We start from the raw sequence: 16529 nt of genomic DNA on the forward strand, positions 1-16529 counted from the left end.
TTGGCTAATGACCGGCTAGGAGAATATACGTGGCTGAAATTGTTTAATTTCATATATATAATAAAAAACAACTTTAATTGAGTTTTTGCAACTTATTTTTCCTCTTTAAATTTGCAGTTTGCGTCTTTTCAACTAATACACATTTTGTTTTAGTTTCTAGATGTATAATATATTTTGTATACTCATGATATTTCCAAGATGCTTTTCCTAAACACAACTCTTCCCAAATTTTAAAAAAGCAAACTAACTTTGATCTTTTTTTTTTTGTACTTTTAGAGGATTTGCTTTTCTGGTGTGTGCGCAGGCAGGTCTTCACCCTTGAAGTTAACCTGTATTTGCCATTTATCTCCTCTTAGGATTGGATTTAGTCAGCTGGGTTTGGCATTGTCGTTTCCAGAAAAGCCAATCATACTGCATGCTTAGAGGCAAAGCTTTGAGAAACAATTTCATGCTTGCATGCAAATGCCCTAGTATAAAAAAGAAGGAAAAAGGGGAAATTAAAAGAGTACACAAAACTGGTTTTCAGTTTAAGAAGGTTGCTGTGTGTGGTTCTGGAGGGTGCTGACAACTCCATTCTGGAGCCAGTTATTGAGGTGCCCATCGCTCCACAGAGAATATAGCACACTTCACAGGGCTGGGGCTGACACCTGGCTTGTATTTGCCCTGCAGTCATGCTGGTTCAAATGCAGGCATGACTTAAACAGTGATACAGTTAGTGATATAACAGTGATACTGTTTCTGCTGTACACTGGCCAAGCCATTGGTGCAAGAGGTTAATTCTGGTTTAGTATGCAGTGTGGTGTTTTACCCTAGAGGCGGGGTACATCTCCAGTAAAACAATTGACTGAGAAAGTCCTAAGCAAAGCCAAGAGAAAGACCTTGCAGGAAAGCCATGCTGACAGTCTTACATAATGACTTTTTACTCTTAAGTTCTTTCTGCTCCCCTTGGTTTGTAAATCTCATCAACCTATGTCAAAAGTCAGCTCTAGCAAAGAGAGAGGGACCAAGCAAGAGAAGTCCAAGTAAAATGAAGGTGCAGATTTTGTTTCTTTTCATTCTGCTCTTTGTATACTTTTTCCTGCTTATATGCGTGGCCCTAGGAGCAAATGACAACAGAAGCCTGCCTCAGCCCCCACAAAACAAAACTGAGTTTTCGAATCGTATTTCTACAAGACTTGCTTATTGTTGCCTTTGGGGTATGCTTAAGTGAAAGTTACATGGTGACTATAGTTAATAGCTCATATCCTGATAAGATTCCAGTTCTAGTGGTAAACTAGACTAGTTGCAGTCTGGCTGTGGTAGGAAAAAGCCCACAGTTAATGTAGATCTAGGGTAGCTGAATATTATTGTTACGGTATTCTTCAGTATAAGTCTTAAGATCTGTGATTTTTAATCTCGTTTCCATGCCTTCTCTTTTCAAATAAAATCTGTGTATTATAGGCAAAAGCAGCAAATTAACAATTTGCATCAGAAGATAAGGGAGAATGAATTACGAGCTCAGCATGCAAGACTGAGTCATCTTGTGAACTGTGAAGAACCTTACATGACTAATTTACAGGTAGGATGGATATTTTTCTTTCAGCAAAGCTTTCCATTGCCCAGTAACTGACATCTGAAAGCATGGTCACTATTTACTGCAGGCCAAAATGTAGAGCTTTTGTGATTATTGATGGTTGTGTAATGTATAGCCGTAAATTGTATAGAGGAGAATACCTTCCAAATGTAGTAGTTTACTTTACATTTGCAGAAATCTAGGTTATGTTAACATTATGTACATACTTGTTCTGAGACCTGATAAAAATGGGGTAAGAATAAGAGATTGTGACATTGTAAGAATAAGGGGTTAACAGCATGCATGTAGCACAGTTATACAGGGGCATGCTAGGAGATAAAGTAGTTTGATAGGAGAACATCTGAGAAGAACTAATAGGAGGTTTTCTGAAAGAGGAAAAGGAGGCACTACTCGAAGGAGTGGTTAGATTGTTACCGATAGACTAGATGGGAGATGTGGGAAGGCAGGCAGACTGGTGGAATACCTGCGCATCACATACCTGAAAAGGATATGGATTAGTATTCTTAGGGGACACCTAGTCTGAAAGGGAATGTGTGGTGGTGTTCTGGGCATACCTGTCCTAATTTTTATCTAATTAGCACAAATACCAGAAAGTGTGAGGCTGAGGTAGCATAGACTAACCACAAAATGCAGATCAGTTTGAGGACTGTGGCTGCTGCCCTGTTGTAACACACCAGTTCCATCTCCAGAACTCAGCATATCTGAAAGGCAGTGCAGGAAGAGAATGTTAAAGGCAGATATACAGAGAAATGGGGGGGGTTGTTCCACTTCCGTTACCTTACCTCTTTCTGTTACAAAATGCACCAGGATGTCAGCTAGCATGACATGACGTTAATTATATCCTTGGAAGAATACAGCTGTGCATCAGGTGAGAACCTGGTTTATTAAGACAGGAGAGAAATTCAAGGGGAGCCTCAGTGTGAAATGAGTATTCAGAAACTTTCAGACATCTAGAAATGTGGCTTTTAGTGCTTCCAGAAGTTCGTTTATAGAATACTTAATGTTCTGTCTAGATTAAGATTTGCAGGGGAGGGGGAGAATTACTGCAGAAACTGAAATTTTAGTATACCATAATACTCTTCAAATAAAGCACCAGATGCATTCATCTTTCATAATTTTAAGAGTTTTAAAAGTTTATAATGTATTAGGATTTCTGCTTGATTTTTGTGCCTTCTATAAGATTAACTTACAAATGCAAATCTTCTTTAATGGAGGTTTTAATATCTTCTAATGCTTTGCTGAAGGGATGTTACTGGTTAACAACACTGTGTAATTTCTTTAAAGACACCAATTTATGTTATTAAAAGAATCTGGAAACTGAAAGCCTAATGGGGTGTGTCTCGTTTTTCATCCCACATGCAGTTGATGTCCATTTTGTGCTTATCTGTGTGTGGGCAGTGGAAGTAGAACAACAACACTGAACTGCATGAAATGGGAAGGGAGAGAGGGTTTTGGTGTACAGGGCAGAAAGTGAGAGGCCTGCCTTCTGGTTTTAGCTGTTGTCTCAGGCTTGTCCCTGCACCATTCTGCACCTCAGGTGTGATAGCTCTAAGGTTTGACTAATATTTATGTTCTGATTTAGGAGCATCTTGAGATTGGAGCATCTCTAATACTTTCATAGGCATGTTGTAGTGTTTTTCATCCTAAGGGGATGGTGTGATAATGCAGTGGCAGTGATATGTTTTGAAAACATGTCTTGTTTGGATTTTCAGGGATTTCTTCTGGAAGAGAAGTCACACCTCTTCCATAAATCTGAGGGGAAGTGTGGCTCCACAGTGTTCATCTGCATGTGTTGTGAATGTAAAAGTGTCTAACTTTTTTTTTTTTCCCAGATGCCAAAGTATATGCAGTTACCACGTATTTTAATGTTTGCAAAATCAAACCACACCCTTCCTGACAGTAGGAAAAAAATGCAGGACTGTTTTCTGCTGTGCTGCTCAAGTATATGGTAGAATGTGTGTGTTCATTTGTATGATTATTTTATTTCTTTTTGTAAGCAACCACAGTATGAGAGCACACCAGTGCAACCTCACGTTTCAGAAAGATCAACATCCCACCTTGAGGAGCTTGAGCGAAAGATTGCAGCAGCTGAGAATAAGGAATTACAACTCAGTGAATTTGTAAAACAAATTTCAAACAAAGCCAGTGAGGAGAAAAAGAAGATGGAAGAGAAAGTAAGTGTCTTTCATGTTCCAGGTTTCCTTTTGACACTGTTAAAGAAGCATATGTTTTGTTTGCTAGAAAGCAGCTTAGTGTGTGGGTGGCTGAGCTATTTTCAAAAGTTAGCTAAACTCTCTGTGATGGAAAAACTGGTAGTTAAGTGTCTGTAGGTGTTGGCAATGGATAAATCTAAACTTGTACTGAATACATCCTAAAAAGCTGTACTAGATAAAATGGCAATCATGATGATGTTTTTAACCAGGTATCACTTGCTTTGAAAAAAAGCTGCTCAGCTCTAAGAATTCATATAGCTTGAAGTGATTATTACAGTAAATAAAGTATCATTTGAAAACAGAAAGATTGTGAAAATTGTCTATATTTTTAGCATCGTTTGTAAGTGCGGCCCTCGTGCTTTGAGGTGCACTTACCAGACTGTATGTGCCCACTTAGCAGGAATGATTCTCTGGTGGCTTTTGTAGGATGTGCAGACCGGACTTCAGCCTGAGACAAGGGAGGGGCTTAGATGCCTGTGTTCTTGGAACTGTCTCGACAAGGGTTTCCTTTGGAGGCTGAAGCAGTACCCAGGGGTAGTTTTGAGTGTCCTGACAGCCTTCCTTTATTGCAAGCAGGAATGTGCTGTTGACGAAGTCACTCGGAATTAATGTTTTAGGGATGTGTTGTCACTGTTACCTTCTCTTCTTTGATCACTAGGCCTTACTGCTGGGCTTAGATTTATCTTAATGTGGATTCAAGGGTTGGGAGCAGTATGACACAGTGAAGTGGCAGGTAGGGAGACAAAGAAGAAAGAAGCGTAGTTCATCTCCAGTTCTGCCTTACCATTTCCCGTGAACCCTGCAGTATGCTTTTCAGAAAGGGCAGAAATTGGATGATGATGCTTCCTCCTGTCTCAGCTCTTACTGCTGCTGTTCCTCACTGTGTGGGAACTGCTGCTATAGGTGGTGGCAGTGGTGAGGACCCGTGCGGCAGTGCTTGTGTCAGTGAGATGGTTTGTAGCTAGAAGCCTGAATCACTGCACAATCCTGATTCACCCCTTAACACCCATCCATTCTGTGCACTGAACAAAAGGCGCTCAAAGAGAGAAAGGTCAAAGAAGGAGAGCATGTGTTTCTGTAATAAAATTAGTGTGTTGCAGTTTGAGGAATGACTGTAGAGGGAGGAAGGAGCTGTGCTGTGTGAATAATTCTGGTGTCTGAAGAGGGTTTTTTTCCCTAGGTTCCACATGTAGTCGGTGTAGGACTGAGGTGATTGAGAGCTCTGTAACTGGCACTAAAATTTCAAAAGCCTGAAAAAGCTTCCCTGTTATGGCTGGCCAGTAATTGTGGTAGCTCCTCGCAGCTTCCTAGCTGAGGGAGCCTGCTAAGGTAGATACTGCATTACTCTCCACCAGCGTCCATGCCATGAATGCCTAGGTTCTTCCTTTTCTTTATGCCAGACATGAATGTGCCTCTTGGCTGCAGATTTTGTAGCCCTCACTTCAATTCCAAGACGTTCATCTGGAAGTTGGGCTGCTGGGCTGGAAATGCTTCAGTTCAGACACCCATACTTACCCTGCTGGCTGCTCCTTCTCCCTCTGCTCTGGGTAATTGCGAAGGATTCCTGTAAGATACTGCTGACAGCTTGTAGTAGTGTTCTTTTCTGTGGCCTTACTTTTTACATTTAGTTGCGAAGAGGTGAGTGCTTTTGAGTGCATTCCATTTTTTTCCTGCCCCAGCAAAGCCATCAGCAGTGTGTATATGAAGGAGGAAATCTAAAAAAAAAAACAAAAACACCAACAAAAAAAACCCAACAAAAACCAAACCACAAAACAAAACAGATTAGAAGCTTGTTTTCCCTTCTGCAGAGTCAGCAAGTGTGAATGGAAAATAAACCAAAACACTTTTTTTTTTTTTTTTTTTTTCTTCCCATCTCCCCATCTCGGGTGACAGAAAGTGGAAAGAGTCCTTGAAGGGATGCTGGGGATTTAGAGAGGGCAGGAGGAATCCCAAGGCAAACACAGTAGCTATTCCAAGGAGAGTTTGCAGGAGGGGAAATCCCCTATGGTATATATGCAGGACAAGAAGATTTGGAAACCATGTAATCTTTATTGCACAAGTATGGGAGTATTCTGACTGGTCAGCTTGTCATCCTTAGTGGTATGTGAGAAACAGAGAGGAGGGATGCATTTAATTAATGGTCAGACTCCTGGGAATTGTTACTGTGCAGCGCTGGCTTATATGTGTGTATTTGTATCACTGCCTTAAGGGTTGGGGTGGTGGGGCGGGTATGTGGTTCTGAAGCACATTGTGGCAAAAGACCATGGCTGAGTTGCAGTTCTGCCTTACTGAACGTGGAGTTTACTTGGGCTTTGTCTGATCAGAAAGATTTTAAAGCAGCCTGAAAGCTTTGTTCAGTTTTGAGGTCTCTATAAAATAAAAGATACGAAGATTTCTGGCCTTTTGGCAGTCCTTAGTTTTGTGGCTCACATAGAAAGCTATCTCTGGAAAAACTTTCCAGTTGTTATTTACTTAAACTTTTCGGCAGGCTGTTACTGAACTCTGACATTGACAGTGTTACACATTTATTTCTCTGTGAGGTGGATGTCTGTAGCACTGTAATAAAAGAACATTTAGCATTTACTCTTGTGACAAGTGTTTGTTATCTGTGAATTAGTACACCTTAGTTCAAGCAACAGAGATGCTGTTTTTATTAAACTGGACTATGACTGGAAAATACTCTTCCCCCCCTCCCCCCCACCCCACTTTCCTTCCTGCTTTTTTGACTTAGATAATAAAGCAAAGCAAGTACAGGAATGCAAGCAAAGATAACACAATATAAAAAAACTTTTGCAGGCCGATGACAATTAAGATGCCTGTAGAAAAGGCATTTAAGAAAATCACTGTTCTGTTCTGATGTAATTGTCAGACTGCATCAGTCAGGGTTATGGCTCCAGTTCTTGCTGCATTAAGTTCTTGGTCCCTGTGTTTTAAGTTGTTTTCCTAGGCCAGAGGAAGAGGATGGACTGAAATATTTCCTGATCATTTTTTGCATATGAATATCTGCATTGGTGAAAAAACTAAGAATATTTTAGCTGTTGAACTGTTTGTGTTTTCGGTTCACAAGGCACATGGAGTGTTCTGGGCAGAGGTGAAGCAACTGTGGTTTGAGGTCATGTGTGGGTCTGTGACTTGGAGCTGCTGGGGTTAATCATTCTTTGGGTTTGTTTTCTGCAATAACCAACCCTTTCATGCAGCAGAGAGTACAATTACCAAAGAGTGACCAGCCGTTGCTTCCAAGCAGGTTTATTTTTTCACTGTAATCATAAAACGTGTACTCTTACTTCCTTCTAGCTTAAAACTAGAGACCGATATATTAATAGCCTGAAGAAGAAATGCCAGAAAGAGTCTGAGCAAAACAAAGAAAAACAAAGACGGATTGAAACCTTAGAAAAATACCTATCTGACCTACCAACACTGGATGATATAGAAAGGCAGACCAAACAGGTAAAGTAAAGGGAGTTTGTTTACACTTCAACAATACAAGTAAGCTCCCCAATAGCTGTTGTCAAATCTTTTACTGTTTCAACATACTTTTTTTTTTTCCCATCTGTTTAGGAAGATGAGTATTTCTGTGTTTTAGAAAGTACTGTTGCTATTAGGGATTCCCATACTCAGTAAGTGAGATGGGTCTAAGATTATACAGAAGGTAACTGCAAGGCTGTGGCCTGCCACAAGGCCTTCTGCTAACGTGACATTGTGTCTGACTAATGTAACTTGTGTTAGCTGCAAATTCTAGAAGAGAAGAACAAGCAACTTCAAGAAACTATGACTGAGTTAGATAAGAAGCTCGGAGAGGCCCAATCGCAATGCAGAGAGAGAGAATTGCAGCTGGTGTGTCAGAAGAAAAAAGAAAAAGATCTGGTCACAACAGTACAGAGGTATGAACAGCTGCTTGGGCTGTGTCCTGAAATGGGTGTCTTTTGCCACCTGATGTCAAAACCTAATGTTATTTGAACTCTTAAATCATTAGCATTGTAATAGATTTTCATGGCATAAATATATTGCTATGCAGAGTGACAAAGTAATACAATAGAAAAATCCAACAAGATTTTGTTTTGTATCAAGTTACAAGTAATACCACAGGGAAGAGTCTGCCTAGGACATTCTTCACTATCTTTCTTTAAAGATGTGGGACACCACTGCAATGGCATCATAGCCTGCTACTGAGTAGAGGGTAGAATAAAAATGTGCAGGAAAGGGGCATTGTCTAGAAGCTGCCAGCGCTCCTATTTGATAACTAATCCTGTCACAAGCTGTGGAAAAGCTCCCTGCATATTGGCTGATGGTTATATTAGGAAAGGGTCAAAGATTTAAATAAATTGTAGCTGTTTCTTACCTTTTCCCTGAGAGCGGGGGGTATTTACAGGGAGATTTAGCTGTAGTTAATCTGTTGTCATTGTACTTGCATAACTATGAAAAAACAAATTGGACAGATATCCATGAGAAGGTTCCAGATGAGACATGGAGGCATTGTTACTATGGTACCTTAGATTAGGGGATCTACTTAAACAGGGGAAGGGGGAAGCAGGGTGGAATCACTTTTAATAATTTGTGTGGATGTTACTACAGTTCACTGTCCCTCCATTGCGTAAAGGTGCATGCCACAGGAGTCTGAAAGTGTTTCCATGACGAAAGGCAAGCTGGTTGGGACACCTTGCCAGACAAATTGTTGACGCATTGTTTCCATCTTAGCAATGAAAGCCTTTTTTTCTTCATGCGCTCATAATCTAGAGGCAGATCATTTGTCTTTTCTGAAAGCCTACAAATAGTTGAGGTGGCCTCTGGTTTCTAAATCAGACACCAAGGCTAACACTGATAAAATGTATTTCCTTTCTGAGAGAAGGTGAGCAGGCAAAGGCTCTAGCTACACCTAGGAGCTTGAGTTGAGCTACAGAGGGTCTGAAGGTCATGCCCTTGTGTGCGAGCAGCTGGCAGGAGTGGCTTTGTGCTCACCCTTATAAGTCACAGAGGGTGTGAAGGATAGGCCACCAGTACTGGCTGCAGCCTCCGGTTCCGGACTGTACTTTGAGTTATATGTACCCTAGTGAGAGAGTCTGATTTTAAAGCTGCTGTAATTTTGAGATGTTTGAAGACTCCTGATCTATGCTGGTGCTGGCTTTGCTTCCCACAGTAGCACAGAGCAGCACTGAACACCACAAAGCTTTTCTTTGCTCCTCTCTGCCCCTTCCCCCTACACTGTGCTGCTGGAGCTGTGCCTTTTTGGGAGATGCAGCGCAGAATGTGGCCCATAAATCCATTCCTGCGTGAATCTGTTCTTGTCAGTGCCACGGTAGCTACAGTAGTTTGGATTTTTGGACTATTCATCCACTGTCAGTTTACTCATTCATAAGGCTGGATTCTGCTAGGTGTGGTTTTACAGTTCTGGTTGGAAGATGGTGCAGCTTTCTAATTTTTCACTAGAACACACAGCCCTTCTGTTTCTGTCAGCACACTTAATTCTTCTTTCATGTTGAATGGCAGTTTACAACAGAAAGTTGAAAAATGCCTGGAAGATGGTATTCGCCTTCCCATGTTGGACACAAAACAGCTTCAGAGTGAGAATGAATGTCTCAAAGAGAAGAATGAGAAAGCCAGTAAGGTTAGTCTGCAAATGATCTGTTGGTAGCATCTTCAACCTTGAGTCCTGCATTGCTTACATCTAAAGTAAAATAAAGAATCTCACTAAAGAATTACACATTTGTTGCTAATTCAGATTTTTCAATACCTGTCCGTTTCTGTTCAGTACATTTATTTTGCATAAATATCCTGTTTTATCAGAGTTAAACTCTCTGTCTTGTCTTTTATGTTTTCAAAGATTCCATTTAGAATCTGTGATGACACAGATGTAAGTTGATTTTTAAAAAAGGATCTGAAGAGATTCAAGCATTTTAAATTACTCAATTTTATATTCTAGGTCATAGACAATCAACAAAATCAGATTGCTGGACTGATTTTAGACGTACAGGTAAGGAAGAGTTGTATGTTCTGTTATTTACTCCATACACTTCTGGTTCGTAAAGGTAACATTACTGAAGTTGAATTTTGTCCTTTTGTCTTCCCGTATTGGAGGCTATGATAGAAATGCCAAGAACTTATATCCTGCAGCTGACCTGTCATTATGGATGTTTGTATGGTTTAGCAGTTTGCTGGTGCTCATCATAAAGTGGAAATCTGTTGCCATCTGGCATCATTATTGTGCTGGTCTAGTGGATTTCCTATGAGAACTACCTGTTCCAAGTGTGAGCTCTGCCTCTGTAACGGTAAAGCCTCCCATCCAACTTTGGGGTTCAGATGATCAGAGTACAGAAAGTGATACAGATGAGGAGTTTCATGCTCAGATCCTTAGTAGTGACAGGTGCCTTTCTAAACCATAGCATTTTGCACCGCTTAAGCAGGTGGTTGTTCAGCTGGTTTCTGACACATCACTTACTCAGATATCTTAACTCTCTCGGCAGGTCTTGGGCATTTAGCTTGAGGCCAAGGCTTTTTCAAGAAAGCAGATGTTGTCAGCTAGGCGTCAGTTGCAGCTCATGAGATTAACACACAGGCTCCTGAGACTTGAAAGTTACTTAGTGACCAGTGTTTGTTGTGGAGAAAATATTACACAGGTTACAGGGAAGAAGGTGTGACCTGCTTTAGAAAAAGATGAGAATTTAAAAAAACAAACATCTGTTTTCACCAAATAATGAAGCCAAATTCAATAAATTCCAGTTTCTGCATTCTTCTTCTAGATTGGCATTTGTCTCCACATTTTTTGCTTCCTTGTCCTCCAGAAAGACTGAAGTTATAGGGTTGTCCCTTGAGAGTGAGGAGGGTGCTCGTGCTGTAGCTCTGTGTATGTTAGGTTTGGAAGAGCAACAGAATGGTAGTAAATAATCGGCTGAATGCCTGCGTCTTCCGAAGTGAAAGGGAGCACTCTATGGAGCTAGAATCCAAATAGTGAAGAGATGCAAAACTGTTTGCATAAACCTTGCTAAGAGAATGTACTTTCTTATTTCTCCTTTGCACAGTAGAGCCAAGTTTGCTTATTTGCTCTTGAAAGTAAGTTGTCTTCCACCGTTAAAATGCTTCCTTTCTCTACCATTCAGGTAAATAGCAGACCTGATTCCTGTCAACAACCATATTTTTTCTTGATTAAATTACAGTGTATTAAATACATCAGTAGAGGAATTTAAGTTGCAACGTAACATACATCTGTTAAATGAAAACCAAAATCATTTAAACTTCTCTAGGTTTGAAGAAGACAAAATTCTTCAAATTGAAATGGTTTTATGGAGCAGTCTGTTATATATGCAAAAATGGTGACACCACAGGCAAATGTTGTTTTGGGTATTTAGTAGTGAAACCCAAAAAAGTTCAAATTGAACTCCATAACCTTTCTGAGGGTCTCTATCCCTCAGTTTAGTTAAGATTATTTACATACATGCTACATGTATGTTGTGCTTATAAGAAATAGACAGAACTTACCTAAATGTATCATCACCAACCTAAATCCTTTCATATTTCCTAAACTTCCTGATCTTTTTCTCACCATCACCTTTATCTTGAGACTTTGTGCACATTTATACAGATGGCTGTTTTGTGTGCTTAGTCTGAAGTGACTTTAGGGAGCTGAGACTGGGATAGGCTGAGTAGTTGTGACAGTAAGTGAACAGAGTAATGTTCTGTTCTCCAGGGCTTTCTCTTACTTTTCCTCTTTCGAGGTATTTTATATAAGGACAGAAAGTCAGATTCGAAAATGGTATTAGCTCTCCAATTACTTGCAGACTACAGAAGCTTCTTTGTATCCTTGATCACCCTGACCTTCAACATTTGTTCCTTGGGAAACACTGAAAAACAGTTCATTAGAAATGGAAATCCCTTATCAGCAGTGAGATATAATTTATCTTCAATGCAGAAAATCTCATTTTAGTCCCTATCTTCTGCCACGTTATAAACTTATGCTTGAGAATTTATTCCAGTTCATTGTTTTTAACTTGCAAGCTGAAAACAAATTCTGTTTCAGGCAGCAGTGTATGAAGCAGCACTAGTTTCTATTTGCTCATTATTGTGGTGGAATGATTTAGATCGTCCTTGTATGGTTTTGCTTGGTTGGTTTATTCCGAATATGAGGGATTAAAAGTCTGGTTGGTCTTGATGAGATGTCATGCTGCATATATAGTACATCTTCAGAAAGAGGAAAATCATAGATGGGAATGGTATTTCAAAAAAATCTGTATTTACGTGATTAATTTAGATATCACAAAATTAACATTTTTTTGGTACAAAAAAAGACATTAGAAGTTAAGTTAGATTGTGCAATGCTTGTGTTACCCATAGTACGTCTCTCAATCTTGTCAGTCACAATAAACGCAAACTGTGCCAGGCTGGGAGTAATGCCACCAAATTGTAGCTTTGGAAAGCATATGGAAAAATTAAGGGTAAAGTACGGAGGACTCGTATCACTGTGAGCAACTGGGAAATCATAGCTCAGCCAAGCTGGTAAGCACACATGGGTTTTCTGAGCTTTAAGATTAGGGTAGCAGGCAATGATAGATGTTAGGCGTATCTTTTAGAAATACTGATTTTCATTTCTAGTAGTTACTGTTAAATGGTGCAAATCATGAATTGAACACGTGCACATCATTTGAATATTCTAGAAGTTGCATTTGGAGTAAATGTAAATCTAATGGGAGGTGTAGTTCTGAAAATGCACTGCAGAAGGGAGTATTTCTGAACCTGTGTTCCCCACCCTCAGGAAGGTTGCACTATCAAACCTTTAATGTCTGCCATTGACGTGGGATATGAAATTAATACTAGTACTAATGTATGTGTGGTAACTGGGGGTGTGGCTGTCCCTGAGCTTGCTCATCATAGAAGACTACTAAGATTTGGAGATACTTGGGAGCTGGGAGGGTTTTTTGGGTACCTACATCGCCCTGTTCTCCTCCTCCTTCCTAAGCATCTTCTGTTTGGCTGCTGCCACAGACAGAGCTAGAGGGACCTTCAGTATAACCCAGTATGTCCATTTTCCTCAGTAGATGCTGTTTTTAAGAAACAAGAGTAAAACTGTTCAACACTACTGCAGGTTCTGCCCGTCTGCAAGCATGCCAAAGGAAATGCCTGAAGCAGGGCCATTTCCTGCCCTCTCCTGGCCCAGGGTGTTTCCTTTTACATGAGGCAGGGCCCTCTTTCTTCCTCCCTTTCCTCCCACTGGAGTGTGAAGCTGTGCTTTCTCACATGGCTTATCTTCAGGATGCGAGTTATTTCAGCACTTCCTTTTGAGGGGCACAATATGGGTGAACTGAGAAGCGGGTCAAGTGTTTGAAAATGGTTTTAAAAACAAGTAGTCGTTTCTGGGTTCTGTCTGCTGATTCTTATTACTTCATGAAAGTCTGGGGTTTTTTAGTCCATATTAAGTGTGTAAATTTTAGCACTGTTGTTTTCCAGGTTTGCAAAGGGTATGACAAAGTACTGACTTTTCTCACCATTTGTGCAGCACTGAGCTGAATGTGTTGGGAAATTTTGTCAAGGCTGCACACCTCCAGTGAGTGGCCAGGCCATTAAAAACTCTGCTCAGTCTCAGCCCTGCCTTGCTTCTCATTACTCCCTGCCTTCTCGTCAGCACTAAAAATTCTTATACCTGGTAAATCGATTAAATGGCTTCTCATCCACTCTGTAGGTGATGTACATGGTAAATAGTAGGTCTCCTATGTGCTACAATTCCAAAGTACTGGTACCCTGAAAGTTCTACTCTTCGTACATCTTAGGAGCAGCTCTTACAAGAGTAAATTTGGCTTCTTTTCCAAACCTAAATTGTTTTCCTAAGACCTCCAGACCAACATACCTTGACACAATTTACTGTGGTTCTGTTAAGTGGGGAGCTTGGGTTTTTTTGTGTCTTTGGTTAAGGCTGCAGAGTCATAGTGCAGCAATTTAAACGTATCTTTTACTAAAGAGAGACTTATGATCTTCCTATAGCATTTCATTTAAGCTGCCATATAGAATTCTCTGTGAGGGAGTTCTCTCCTTTGGAAGAAAAAGTCTTTAGGACTGTTCCTGCAGACAGCCAAATAAAAACATTCTTCTTGGGGACAGTGTCATTCCATAAACTGAGAGCCATTGGTGTGTGAAATGCTGCTTCTGCCCATCATGGTCTGTTCCCACTTTGTGAAAGGTTATAGTCAAAACTCTGCCAAGACATGCACTGTTGTTACCAGTGCTCCAGCTGTATTTTGAGCATGGTGGGATCGGATTTGCATCTTATAATTGAAATTGGGTAACAGGTTTTATGTATCAACATGCTGAGCTAGGGATGGAGAGGACACTTGATATGCACTGTGCTAGCACAGCATTGGATTTGTGAATAATACCATTAATGACAAAACAGGATTATTTTTTTCTTCATGAAAGCATCAGGGGTTTATGTAATCACTATTTGTTGTTATTAGTATTCAGATATCGCGGTTTGAATATTCCTCTTTCTGAATTCTGCCAGATGACCTTGAAAGACACATCTACAGATCTAAACACCAAATAGTGGAATAAATATGAGTGCTTTTAACAAAAAAGACAGGCTGAATTAACTCCAGAAAATCTACTTTGGAATTATTTCATGATTTCTCAGTTTCAATTCTGTCAACGAAGACTGAGGAATTGACAGCAGTTGGTTTCACATTCCAGCAGTTGTTTGTTTGTTGCTGGTTGTGACTGATCTGGAAGTCAGTCATGGAAAGCTCCAATATTTAAGTACAACAGCATCCTAGGAATTTTTTGTTTACATTACTGAAAAGAGTAATTAATGTATCTGTTAAAAATGGTGCTATAAGCTACAAATAAGGGTTTTTTCGTTTGGGGTTTTTTCCTGCAGTAGTTGTTTTTTCAGTGGAGTTGTATAGACAGTCTGTTTTACCTTGTGTGTGAATGGTTTTTAAGAGGTTGCTGCTATGTATCGATTATCAAAGGCCTTTCTTCTCAGCTGTATAGAAGTGTGATGAATTCTGTGTTACAAAAGGTTGTAGGAAGTCCTACCGTAGTCTTTGTGGAAAGTAGAGGCCAAAAAAATCTTCAGTTACAACTTGGAATTGCACAAACAAAGCTTAGTTGTCATTAATCTGCTGCTATTTCAAGTGGAATTGTTTGGTTAAACAATATTGCATGGTTATTTTAGGCTTCATGCGTTCCATATATGAGTAAGGTTTTGCATACATACAGTCTTCTTGCTTCTGAACAGGTACTGCTTATTAAAAGGGTTCACTGATACTTAGAATAGTTGTGTTAGTGCACAGAGAGTTGTTGGGGCCCAGCTGAATATTACCAGGTGGAACATGGTAGAAAACAAAAAATGAAGAATTAATACAAAAGCAGTAAATAACTGAAATGTAGAAATCTACAGAGGATACTTTTTTTTTGGTCAGTGCTAATATAAAGTGTGAAAATTTAAAATCATTACCTGTGTTTTCCTTCACTTTAGTCTATGCAAGAGAAGCTTGTGCAAGAAAAGCTGATAGTTCAGAAGATGACAAGTGAGCTTGAAGAAAAAGAAAAGAATATAGAGCAGTTAAATAAAACTGTCACTGAAGTAAGTACAAACTCCACTAACCTAATAACACGATCTGGGAAGAAGCTTATAGAATGATTATAAGGTCCCCTGCTAGGGCTTTATGCGCTTTATTACATAGACTGCGCTGGCTGCTGTGCAGACATACCATCCCTACCTCAAGAAGTGAGAACTTCAAGGGTAAAGGCCACAAAGCTGTGGTAGCATGAAACAGAAAGCTTTTACATGGCTATCTGCTATTCTTTGGAGGGGTACAGAAATATTTATGGTATGTATGGAAATTAATTATTTTTAATTATATTGTTTGTGGTTTGAAACAGGAAATTTTCTGCTACAGTGCACGCTTTCAGACTAACTTTCCCCTTTTTTCCCATTTACTTTTCACAAAGAACCAAAGACTGATGGAAGAGAACGCCTGCCTGAAGGAGCAGATGCGGCAGGTGGAGCAGTCCAGGCAGCCAGTATCTGAGAAGATGCCTATAGCAGACCAGTTATTCAAGGAAATGTCCCATTGCTTGTTTGACTTGAAAGCACTGTGCAGTATTCTTACTCAGAGAGCTCAGGGCAAGGAACCTAACCTTTCCTTACTGCTGGGAATCAGATGTAAGTAATGTTGTCATTCCAGTGCTTAATAATGTTTTGACATAGGGGTGTAACGGTTTAGTTAAGCGGTGCTAGAACTTGCCAGCTGGACAGGCCAGTGTCCCCGCTTGCTGTGCAACTGAAGCAGTTGTTTGTGAACTCTACTCCTGGAGCTCTCTGGAAAAGTTGGGCTTTTAGTGCACCTGGGCCACTAAATGCATATGACTACAACAGGTCCTTGTCATATGGACTGAATCACAGGTATGTTCACCCCACTAGAAAAGAGGTGTGTAGCCAGGTGTCTGTCCCTCCTGAGGGATGCTGCAGTCACCCTGAGGGCTAACGTATGCTTTTCTGGCAAACCTGTTCCACCGTATGAACTCATTTCAAGAGAGGTGAGGCATAAGCAGGCCTGGTGTGGCTACACGATGTGGTTTTGTTTCAAAGCCCTAGGGTCAAGTGGTAGGAATATGCATGCACTGTTTGAACATGTACCTGTCTGGGTTGGGGGTGTCTGTCTATTAGATAAGCCTAGTGCCAGTCACCTTCACCTCCAGTACTGTTAATGGCACATCTAGTCTGCAGCGCTTACTAAGCTGTTAAACTTAACCAGGAAATG

The 16529-nt window shown here is 40.3% G+C and overlaps 1 protein-coding gene across 2 annotated transcripts in view; it reads left to right on the forward strand.

Moving 5' to 3' along the window:
- CEP85L (centrosomal protein 85 like) overlaps window positions 1-16529 on the forward strand; it is a 120000-nt gene that overhangs the window by 98192 nt on the left and 5279 nt on the right. For both annotated transcript variants that reach the window (XM_040597475.1, XM_040597476.1), the window contains exons 5-12: window positions 1441-1558; window positions 3571-3747; window positions 7081-7233; window positions 7513-7667; window positions 9271-9388; window positions 9704-9754; window positions 15242-15349; window positions 15718-15931. In XM_040597475.1, coding sequence (XP_040453409.1) covers window positions 1441-1558; window positions 3571-3747; window positions 7081-7233; window positions 7513-7667; window positions 9271-9388; window positions 9704-9754; window positions 15242-15349; window positions 15718-15931 — 1094 coding nt within the window. The remainder of the gene's footprint in view (window positions 1-1440; window positions 1559-3570; window positions 3748-7080; window positions 7234-7512; window positions 7668-9270; window positions 9389-9703; window positions 9755-15241; window positions 15350-15717; window positions 15932-16529) is intronic.

Source organism: Falco naumanni, chromosome 6 (assembly GCF_017639655.2).
Source record: "Falco naumanni isolate bFalNau1 chromosome 6, bFalNau1.pat, whole genome shotgun sequence".
NCBI lineage: Eukaryota > Metazoa > Chordata > Aves > Falconiformes > Falconidae > Falco > Falco naumanni.